At 38.3% G+C, this 12,153-nt stretch overlaps 1 protein-coding gene across 2 annotated transcripts in view; it reads right to left on the bottom strand.

The window, feature by feature from the left end:
• The window catches only part of LOC130921326 (low-density lipoprotein receptor-related protein 1-like), a 338,897-nt gene that overhangs the window by 157,469 nt on the left and 169,275 nt on the right, over positions 1-12,153 (bottom strand). For both annotated transcript variants that reach the window (XM_057845057.1, XM_057845058.1), the window contains exons 9-12: positions 2,781-2,970; positions 2,572-2,715; positions 1,474-1,710; positions 1,212-1,392 (exon numbers count right to left, since the gene is read on the bottom strand). In XM_057845057.1, coding sequence (XP_057701040.1) covers positions 1,212-1,392; positions 1,474-1,710; positions 2,572-2,715; positions 2,781-2,970 — 752 coding nt within the window. The remainder of the gene's footprint in view (positions 1-1,211; positions 1,393-1,473; positions 1,711-2,571; positions 2,716-2,780; positions 2,971-12,153) is intronic.

The raw sequence follows: 12,153 nt of genomic DNA, 5'->3' as shown, positions 1-12,153 counted from the left end.
TATGTATATGTTTATTATCGAATTGCACAAACTAACAAAAGCTAATGCCAAAGTACGGAATACTTAGTATTTCGTACTTATACTTAGTACGGTACTATATTTATAGTACGACAATGTTACAATGTTTGGGCGTTTGATTTAGTGCTGCAACGATTAATCGATTAACTTGAGTAATTTGATTAGAAAAAAGCTTCGAATCCAATGTTTCTGCTTCAAGGATTTGTTTAATTAGAGTGACGTTGTAGTTATTTGTTTTGAAAGGTTTGCATTTATTTTGCATTTATTGTGGGGTGGTGTGGCTCAGTGGTAGAGTAGTTGTCCCCCCCAACTCAGAGGTTGTGGGTTCAATTCTCTGCCCTGATGAACTCGCCTAAGTGTCCTTGAGCAAGACACTGAACCCCACGTTGCTCCTGGTGCTGCATCTCCAGTAGGTGGATGGCGAGATAGTGTAAAGCGCTTTGAGCGCCTTGAAAGGTGGAAAAGCGCTATATAAGTATAACACCATTTACCATTTATTTTTTACTAATTTGGGTGATTATACTGCCCTGTAGTGGTAACAGTGAATATGCCATAACTCGACTAACATGGCTGAATCCAGCTGCTCCCTGTTAAGCCCAACATAAGGTATGCTTTTGTTTGCGCTAATTTGTTTGTTTATGCAGTCGTTATTTAGTTTATAAGTGTATTTAGCAGTTTTTTTGTGGGCATATGTGTTTGAATTATGTGTTTAGAGTATTGTAAAAAAAAAAAAAAAAAAAAAAAAAAGCATTTTATAGCATTTAAGCTAGGGACTTTTGCAATGCAAGTTAGCCAATTGTTCTTTTGTTGTACTCAGATCCTCATTTATTATATTTATTTATTTATTCATTCATACCGTTTAAGGCTAAGCCTAAGGATTTTAATTTATTTTCAAATGCATTGATTGATCTCGTTAAATGAAAGCGCAATTCTGCATCGTTTGAAGAAACATTCAGGAATTGAATTTTGTATTTGCATTTAATGCTCTTTTGAAAGTGTAATCTTAGCAAGCCAATATAAAAATTATTGCAAGCATAAACACTTGTTTATTTGTTTTACATATGCTAAAATGTATTACTCAATTATTCAAACTAAGTCATTGATAGACTAATCGATTACATAAATAATCGACAGCTGCAGCCCTACTTTAATTTAACCTAATAATGATAATCATATTCTTGCATTTCACTTACCCATGCAGAGGATCCACCACGATTGCACGAGGGTGAGTCATTTTGTCTTCAATTAGAGTCTTGCGAGTTTGGGAGGCTTTTTCCAGCCGAGCTACGCTGATGGTTTTTTTGGGCCCGTCATCTGTCCAGTACAAGTTGTCTGCCATCCAGTCTACAGCAATGCCCTCAACAGTGTGGATCCCTGAGGCAAATCCATAATTCAAATCTCCTGTGCTCCTAGTGGGACATTTTTGTTTTAAAATTCAGAGGTTCCATGACCCACCTTCTTTCAGAATGGTGTCCCTCTCAGTGCCATCGATTTTTTGGCGCCCGATGATATAGCTGGTGGCATCGGCGAAGTAAATGAACTCACTCTCGGCGTGAAAATCTAGAGCTCTAGGCTTCATCAAATTCTCAATAGGGATCATGTATTCATCTGGAACCTTGGCATTCATGTCCATGCCCCTGATGACCCCTGGGCGACCCTTACCGTAAACAAGGAAGAGCTCATGCTCGGGCTCTAAAACAAAGCAAGAAATCGACAGCAGCATTTAAAGTTGGAAATTACTTGCACAAACAAGCCAATTAGAAGCTAATTCAGGGTTGTTTATCATGATTACAATTGAATATCAAGTAGTCACTTAAGGAGCCTTCGTGTAATATTTGGGTTAGACTCTTCATCAGTGAATCATTAATGGCTGCCAGATCTCAGAGGTAAATAAATACATTTTCATCCTTAGCACAATTTAAAAACACTTCTCATAATAAGCTGGCAGCACAGTGATGAGGTCAGACGAGATGGTCACAGTAACCATTAGTTGCAGTATTTCTTTCAAATCTTTTTAGCTGTTTATATACTTAAAGAGGATGGTTGAGTGAGGTCAACTGAATGAAAACAAGCATTTCAAATTGAATCTCCTTCAAAATTCATTGAACTGAATGCCTTGTATTGATCAATAATTACTGAATGGGTGGAGAAAAGATTTTTAAAGTCCTGTAACGACCTCATACACACCAAAAAGTATTTGTTCTTACTAATTTTAATCTTTCAAGGTCTAATTCAACTCTGATGTATAATTGTGTTGGACGCCACTCATAGAAACTGATCCTACTCATTCAGGCATGCATAACAGGGCACACAAAAGTGCTGCACCTCTTCAGCTTGTTTGGGTCAGTTCCCTGCTCAAGGGCACTTCAGACAGCAGCCGAGTACTACTTCAACAATTATTTGGTATTTACTGTTTTTTTTACCCACAGCAGGACTCAAACCATAACCTTTTGGTATCAAAAGTCAAGTCTAAAAAATAACAACTACTGCCCACAATATTGCATAAGTTGAGGTTATTATTTTTTTGTGTACTTATTGTTTACAACCACTTACTTTTGCAAGATTTGCCATCGCTTCCTAGGCTAAATCCAGACCGACAACGGCATGTCCGGGTCTTGTGTCCATTTCCCAACAGACAGATGTCCGAACAGCCTCCTGCTTTTCCAAACTGGTCCACTTCACATGCGTGGCTTCGGACTAGAAAGGAATGAAATCATGAAGTCGTACGTCATACGTGACACAAAAGATGGTGTGGTGCGTACCAGGTGGTTGGCGTCTTTGGTGATAGACATGAAGAGCGCCTCCCTTGTCCACGCGCGTCACCACTTGGAAGTCAGGGCTGTTGAATCGATTGATCCGTATCACACTGGTCTTGGGTTGCATGTTAGCATTGTCCGAATTGGTGGCATAAAGGTAGTTTTCAAACACAGTCAGTCCGTACAGATGCTCGATCTTCAACGAGAAAAAAGACATTGTTTTTGGGGATTTTTTTTTGCCTCACATTTTACCACTGCATAAAAAAATAGCTTGACCTCTCTCACCAAACAGGAACTCATAGTTTGCTCATACTAAATTAGAGATGTCCCGATCCGATATTTGGATCGGATCGGACGCCGATATGGACAAAAAAAATGTGCATTGGTATCGATCGGCCAACACGGAAAAATTCCGATCCAGACTTCCGATCGAGTTTTCTGAAAGTCCGGTCCGGGTTTTCCAGCACACCGATTTACACAATCCATTCCGGTTTTTGCTAAGGTTTCCCTAAAATCCGGTCCGCATTTTACGGCACACCTTCAACACACTACATTACCGTCTCCCAATTTACCGAGAGACTTTATCGGTAAAAATGTCAGCTGTGTGGGATCATTTCACCTTAAAGGACGACAAAGACGAAGAGGCAGAGTGCAACATATGCCACAATAAAGTCAAGCGTGGTGGTAAAGCTGTAAGAAGTTTTAATACAAACAACCTAATCAAGCATATAGCGAAATACCACCACAAACAATATGAGGAGTATGTTAAGAAAACCGAAGACAAAAAGAAAGGTCCTACGCAACTAACACTGGCAGAAACCTTTGCTATGCGTGACAGACTGGCACTCGACAGTCCCAAAGCCCAGGGAATAACAAGAGTCATTGCTGAAGAATTCATTCTGGATGACGAGCCATTATCTCTCGTGAGTAAAGACGCACCATCCAACACTTAGAACCACGGTACAACATGCCCAGCCGTTACATCCTTGAGCGATTCGGCCGTGGAATATTCGAGAACGATTCACAAACATCCAAATTCCGATTATTGAAATATGTCGAGTAAAGCGGAACTAATACACAGTCTTCGGGACGCAATGAGAAATGAACCGCATTGCGTCCCGAGAGTAAACATCATGCTTGTCATAGAACCGGGTAATGCCAATGCTCAACTCACGGCTTTAGCTAAACTCATGCCGCTGGATAAAAAACACAAGAATACCTGACTGCTGCTGACAGCCGCTACAAACTCCGTCACCATCGTTTTACTGTAGATAATAAATATCATATGTGTATAGAACTAGATGCAAAATGACAGACTCGACGGCGTTAGCAACATTGAAGTATGGAAAACTAGATGTGTTAGTAAACAGCCGCCATCTTAAAGCAGGAACCTTCCCTAGTAGGCTGTTGTGAACCTTCCAAGCGAACCTAATTAACTTTTTATCTAAAATACTCCTAAATCGGCAAAGTCTTGACTTGAATATATCATCAAAACAGTTTTAAAACTTTCACATGTCGAAAGTAGACAGAAGGGAAATTATGGAATAACGGGAGCAATTTTAACAACTTTAACAGTTGATTCGCAAAATTAAATGAATTGAATGTAGTTTAAAGCTGCTGATACAGAATAGGGACTTGAGTATTGTATTTACTGTTTAAAAAATGTTAACTTGATACGGAAATAGTCATTTATTTAAACCTGAGAGGCTTTTTATACAATTATTGTAACTAATGCACGAAACATTAAAAGCATCTAATAGCTTGGGGGGTTTGTGGGATTTTCCACTGAGGTTGTTTGTGTGTTTTGCTTTTTTAAGACAGTTTACAATATTTTTTGCACGTTTTACTGACTGACTATGCCATTTCTGTTTGTTATTTATAAAGTTTTGTGTTTATCACTGAATAAACAGGTCAGTCTCTTTTTACCAACCATTGTGTGTTATTCACACTCACCTAATTCAGCTGGCTAGTTGTTATCAAGAGTACTAAAACCCTTTTCAACATGAGTCTGACAACTAAGTAAGGAGGCTAAATAACTTTAAACTTTACCACATGCTCAGATAGGCCAGTATCGGTATCGGCCAGTATCGGTATCGGATCAGAAGTGCAAAACAATATCAGTATCGGATCGGAAGTGCAAAAACCTGGATCGGGACATCCCTATACTAAATGGTCTCAATTTATAACAAAACAACATGTCAACAATGACATGCATGTTGCCAGGTCAGTGTTATTCCTTTGATATATTTTTCCTATGATGGCCGATGTATCTCAGTCAAAGTGTACACTAAACACAAAATAACTTATTTTCAGCCACAACATTTGAATCGCTGCAGGCGCAATAGCAGATGCAACGTCACTTTCGGGCCGCAGCTGATAAAGATTTTGTCAAGCATGAGGGCCCCTTTTGTTAATTAATCTGGTTAGTTCTTATTTCACATATACAATATTATGACACGTTTAGACAGAAATGGTTTCAAGCAAAAATAAAAAGCGGTGTTTTGTTGTCGCTTTTTTGTGTAGGGAAATCTGCTAAGACATGAAGATCAAAAGTGCAAGAAACTTAACTTGCTGATGTGATATGCATGCTAAGTGTGTAGATACCAGCAGCACCAAAACTTAATAACTGACAAGTATTGTATATAACTTCAAGTTTTTATTTCATGCTTTACAAGTGCTCAATGTGACCACACCAGCGGCACGGACAACATTAAGCCGATACGAAAATTTCTCCCAAATGCACTTCAGGATATCCTCGCTCACTGTGTTGATTGCAGGAGTTGCCATTTTGACCGTGAATAAATGAGTGATTTTACAACAGAGACAAATTGAAATTGACACCCAGTCAAACAAGGATAATTATTGTATCAAATGACCGCTAATTCAGTCTATTTCAATAATTTTAAGATGAATAAATATGTGATTTTGGCACATTCTTTTTGAATCACCCTGTATTTCGTCAACGAACAATTTTTCATGACGATGACGATGATGAGCTAAAAATGTGTCTTGGGAGACTAAAACATCACGAGATGAATGCCAGTTGTCGTGTGACGAGAACGAGATGAAGATTTGCCATGGTTTCCGTCCGTTCTTATCGTATGTGAAGTTAGCACTTATCTTAGCAGTGTTTGGTTGTGTCACTCATGTAACATGCTGCGCCTCCCACCGACCCCCCTGCCCCACACACAGGCTTAGTCACTAGTTGGTGAGTAAGCGTGTGCCCATTCCAGGCTTCTTTTGTGAGACGTGTCGGACGCTGCTTGGTAAGTTTTGTTTTCTTATCTTGGAGATGCCATGTTGCTTTGGCCTTGATAGGTCTGTGCTGAGTGATCATCACACACTAAACTACCTGTAGCATTAGCATAGCGTTTGCATTAGCATTTAGCACAGTGACTCGGTAAGTGGAAACCCTTGGAAAACTTTACATACAGCTCGTGGCGTCCTGGTGAGTTCAATTAATTGCAAATAATATGCTATTTTCCTGCTAACTGTGTATTATCATCATGAAGATGTTGATGTCCTTGTAGACTCTACAGTTATGTGCTTGTCTGTCAATGTTCATTCGAAATTGTTGGAAACCTTTAATTTATTTATTTATTCATGGATAGGGGTGCACGATATCCATTTTTTGAAACCGATATCGATAACTTCCTGCTCCTCAAAGCCGATGCCGATATCGATAACTGATAATAAATATATAATTTTTAAATGTACAGTTTATTCACCTGAGTTTTTGAACACCTGAAGGTAAAAAATAATAGTGGTGGATTCAGGATAGATTTGCCGTTCATGAATTTTCATGAGGACATGAACATTATTATAATGAACAAAACAAAGACAAGAACAGTTTTGCCTTCAAATAAAGTGCCCATATTATTTTTTTCAAATACTGTAAACATAACTTGATTCAATCACAATCAGTCAGTCAATATGATTGACGATGTATTCCCCTGAACAATAAGCACAGAACTAAAACAAACATAAACCCAACAGGTATTGTCATTTGGTGTAACAGGAGAGGAGACTTTAATCGTCTTGGTCCATGAAACAACTTTCTTAACTTGGCTATTATAGGACAGCAAGCCTATCAATAACCAAAAGGCCTCTCAATAACTTTTAAACATAACACTGTTAAAATGCAAACAATTGCTAATTGCCATAGTAAGGTTCATCACTCCGTGATGGAAAAATAAGGCCTCTAGAACGGTAACAAAACTTTGCATACTGGCAAAACAGGAGTGGAAACAAATGCACACATCCCTATCCACCGACACCGTGCCAAAATTAATATTAATAGGTCCAATAATATATAATGTTATCGGATTTATTGGGATGACGTCATAATTCCTATTATCGGACCAATAATTATGGAACGAATAATTATCGTGCATCTCTATTTATGGACTAAAACTTTTGCAGTTTTTAGACGATAACGTTTTAAGAATTGCCAGCGAAAACTAGGCGAAATTTGTCTGAGTTTTGGTCAACTAAAACTAGACGAAGATGAACACATTTTGAAATAACTAAAATGTGACTAAGACTAATTAATATTAGTATTAGTATAGGACGAAAATTCAAAGGTCTGCCAAAAATAGTGATTCATATTCAGTTGGGCTATTTTCAAAGAGAAAGACAGAAATGCATTGGACAGGTTGATAAAATTTGGGCTACTTCTGACAAAATCTTGGACGGAAGGTTGTAATTTGGGCTGCTTTTTACTGAATTGGTCGGGTTTTACGTTGCAATTGGGCTGGAGACGGTCTTATCGATTTTGCAACCGTAGAGAAAGATGCCACCATAACGCAGTTTTTGCATTTTCCACCCTTAAGATCATGAATACAGCGTGGAGTGTTGTCAATATTTCCACCCTGGAACGAGCTTTCAAATTTTTGTATTTGTATACGATATGAACATCTGGGAAAGTTGTTTTCCCCTATTTTCCCCTGTTACCGTTGTTGTGTAAATGGCCCCTTAATCAGAGTATCATTTTTAAAACTCGTACTGGCATATAAAACCATATTTGTACAATAACAGTATATACTGAAGGCTTGAGCGGGAACTGGAATGAACACAGTTTACCAATTGCTTATAAACTGTGATATAATGTCAGACCATTTTAATATTATAGTTTAAAGTTTCATTATTATCTTTAATATCACTTTAAGTAGTTGTAGTCATTTGGTAGAATGGTTAGAAAAACAGTTGAAGAAATAGAAAATGACGTCAGACCTACAGAGTCAGTTACTGTGGTACAAAATGAGAAAAGCAGAATGCTGAAGTTTTTCTCAGTTCCTCTTCATGCATTTTTGAGGCCACTGCAAATGTTTCTCTTCGGGAGATTTGTTAGAGGTGGCCGAAATATAGTTCTCTGCATCACTGTGAGCAGTTTGAGGGTCCTGAGCTGCATCAAGATATTCTTAGGACTCCAGGGACACCAGAATGTATTCAACAGTGGCTTTATCATGGCTTCTCTTTTGCATAATGCATTTGCCTAACAGAATCATCCCTTAATGCCCTTTTATCAGATAAAAACCCATTTTCTATTTGCGTCGTACATTAATTATCGAAAAGCATGATACATTTCCGGAAATGTATGGTCAGTGTTTCATTTCTGCAGACATTGGACTATTTACTTTTAATAAGCAAAAAGACCCTTTCTCCCAATTATTCCAATGAAGGAGATAGTAGTAAAGTACCTTTTCTCGTAGGCACCGTCTAACCGTTTGCATTATTCGAACACCAGGGTCCCCCCAGGATTGATAAATCTAAATTCAAGACTTTTAAGACCTTTTTTAATGCCATTTCAACTGAAAATTAATACTTTTCTCGCACCCATTATTTAGATAATATTGAATCATATTAGAAAAAAATAAAGCACTGAACATCAAACTTAACCTCAATTACCAAGTGTGTTTGACAAAAGAATGCACATTTACTGAAGATACAATTAAAACACATTTAAATATAAAGTGTTTCAGATTTTTTTTTCCCCAGGATAAAATGGATTTTACACTATTTTTGTAAAGCAACTTCAGAAATTACATTTGCAATACAACAGGTTTCCCTTTTAAGAGGACCTAGTCAAGGTGGTAGGTTGGTGATTGTCAAGTTGATCACCTTAACTGGTGATTGTCAAGTTGGTCACCTTAACTGTAAAGTGCTTGGGAAAATCTTGCAATTGGCAGTGAAAGTTTGAAAAACAGCCACTAAATGGCAGTAGTTTACCATTAATTACCACAAAAATATAAAAGCGACACATGACCATTTCCCTTGGTAATTGTTTTTTTCTAATCACATTACAAGTATACAAAACACATGTTAATCCTTTGTTAGCTATTGAAGACATTTCTTTTAATCAGATAGAGAAAATCCATACTCTTATTCAATCAAGAATTTTTTTTTAAATATACCAGGTGTTGTTTTACTATCACCTACATTATAATTTGCCTAACACCATGCCATGTTATTCAGATCAACGTTACCCCGCACTCGTTCCAATAATAGTGTCAACCGTGTTGTGTATTTGAAGGTGATGGTGGTGTTGTGCCGAAAAATGCCGAATGCCGAAAAATGAAAAATCTTCGTTATGGATTCAAAAAAAAAAAAAAAAAAAAAAAAAAAAAAAAGTCACGGATATGATTTAAGTTGCACTGAAATGTTCTTCAAAATTAAAACCACGGTGAAAAAATTCCAGACTTACTACAGCTAATTTAATACTTTTAATACCTTTAATAATGGAAAACTCAATTCAATGCTTTTTTAATACTTTTAATAACCCGCAGGTACCCTGAACACACTTAATATAATTAATCAGGGAATAGTATCGTTCCTCGTATTTACTGTTTGACTGTTTGTATTACTGTAACACACACCCAATATAAAATAAATAGCATATATACCATAGTTTAAGGAAAACAAGCAGAATATAGGGCATAAGAGATAAACAACACCTTCTTATTACGGAAGCCCAGCGCGTGCGTCACACACCTAACTGAGCAGGATTGACGCACCAACTCGCAGTCAGTTCAATCAGTCTGTCCCAACACAAGGAACACCGGAGAACGCCCGATATCCAACTGATAACACGACTGACAAGACTCCAAGAGCCCCGTTGACGCTGAGGTGGCAAAATCCACAACCCTCGTCACCCTGACAACAGTAACTCCTGAATCCTCCTGTCCAATCCACAAACACAATAATCCCAAACACACCCTTCTTCCTGCCCAAGTACCGCCTCGAGAGAGCCTTCAAAAGACGGAATGTTTAACTAAGCGTTGCCATTCTTCTCGGGAACCTTTTGTTGACGTGTGATAGGGTGCAGTGGTGGACTTGGCAATTTTGGGGCCTAAGGCGAACATATCCAGGGGCCCTCTTCATGGGTCAGGGGTTAAAAAGGTGAGAAGAGTGTGGAGGAAATATGTTCCGGTATTCTAGGGCTGTCCTAAATGACATATTTTCTCCTGATTAGTCAGCCGGCTAGTTTTACGATTAGTCGACTAATCTAATAATTTTTTTTTTTTTTTTTTAAACTAATTGAGCAATGAAATTTTTGTTGACGCTTATTCATTCACAAAACCATTTTGGAACACTTAAATTCTTTATTAAAGTACAAATAATAATGAAAATAACAATAATTAATCACAAATAAACAATGAGGTTAAATGCTGATAGCATTTACTAGTGTAAAAGGATGGAAAGTAAACAGATTCAGAAAATTGACTTTGCCTTTCCAACATTACTCAAAACAATTCTTTAAAAAAATTCTAGCATTATTGTTATAGTATACTACTATAAATAATAGCAGTATAATAATTATAATAATTATTCATTGCCAATCATATTTGCCATAAAGAGTGTCATTTGAAAGCTATTCTTAATGTAGAATCTGTATTCTTTAGTATTTACTCAACATATTATAATATTAATTCTGAAGTATGTGGGATTAACTCCAGAAATCGTTATTTATATGACGAACATGACGTGCTTTTATTTTGAAATGTTCACCGGAGGTACGTTCGCTAAACCGCTAACCGAAAGCTTTACACTCCGTAAAAAAACATTCTTCGTCATTGCTTGTGGTGTCACTAATAGATTTTTTTTCTTTTTTTTTTAAAAGCAAATGCTGTTAAACAGCTGTTGAGTGTTATTGTATGACTGATTGGAACTGTACTGCATTGTTCCGCCACAAAGTGTGCCGTCGTGTATTTTATGTTTGTGTAAAAGAAAGTTAAAAGAGGCATTAGCGGCCTCCGGCCTGTTCTCAACTTCTCCCTCACTGCACTTTGGCTCTCATGGAGGGGCACGTTCGCTCATGTGTTCGAAATAAACGATAGCCGACGTGCAAAGTAGCAAGTGAGCTGTAAAAATAGCGAGTTTAGTGGGGTTTTAAATGCAGGAGAGCTAAGTGAAGCTAACGAACAGCTAAGCGGAGCTAAGCGATGTTAAACGGAGCTAAGCGAAGCTAAACGGTGCTAAATGAAGCTAAGCGACTGATACTTAGTCCGTCGTCGTGGAACAGTCCGTTGTAGTGCGTGTGTGCGGGGGGGGAGTAAGATAAATGCAGCTTTCAAATGGCTTTGTTTTGTTATTTGTTTGTTTGGTATGCTGACATAATTATACATGACGAATAGTTGGGGGTGCTGCTGGCTCCGGTGGCCGAAGCCCTTGCTCGTTGGGGCAAGGGCAGCTGGTTGGGGGCCCCAGGGCGATCGCCTACTTCTCCTGAATAGAAGATCCGCCTATGATAGGGTGACCTTGCCTCCTCGCCTGAGTGTTTCTGTTTTGCCTTGCCGTTTTGATCGCTGTCGACCTGAATAAATTGTCAACTTGTTTTCGGTGAGCCTTCTTTAAACCTTTCAAAATGGAGTCAGTACAAACAGTTAAGACTAAGGTTAACGCGTGGAGTTTGGCCTTCTGGCCGGATTGTCAGTATCTCGCCGGACCGGGTCGTTGGAGCTACGCCAGCGCGGGTTCAGTGGTTCTGCTGGCGCGGTTCCGGCGGTCTTGCTAGAAGGTCAGATTCCTTCAATGTGAAAATATATTAATTCTATCGAAGACCCTAAAATTGAATTGTGCCAGACTTTGAAATGTTGGCAAATATCTATATTATATATAGAGATGTCCCAATCTGATATTTGGATCGGATCGGACGCCGATATGGGCAAAAAAATGCGCATCGGATCGGCCAACACGGAAAAATTCCGATCCAGACTTCCGATCCAGTTTTTTTTTTTTTAAAGTCCGGTCCGGATTTTCCAGCGCACCGATTTACATAATCCATTCCAGTTTTTGCTTCGGTTTCCCTAAACTCCGGTCCGCAGGTTGTTGGTGTGTTTTGCTTTTTTAAGACAGTTTTCAATATTTGCACATTTTACTG

This window comes from Corythoichthys intestinalis, chromosome 9 (assembly GCF_030265065.1).
Source record: "Corythoichthys intestinalis isolate RoL2023-P3 chromosome 9, ASM3026506v1, whole genome shotgun sequence".
In the NCBI taxonomy this organism is placed as follows: domain Eukaryota; kingdom Metazoa; phylum Chordata; class Actinopteri; order Syngnathiformes; family Syngnathidae; genus Corythoichthys; species Corythoichthys intestinalis.
This window is presented reverse-complemented; position numbering and strand designations above follow the sequence as displayed.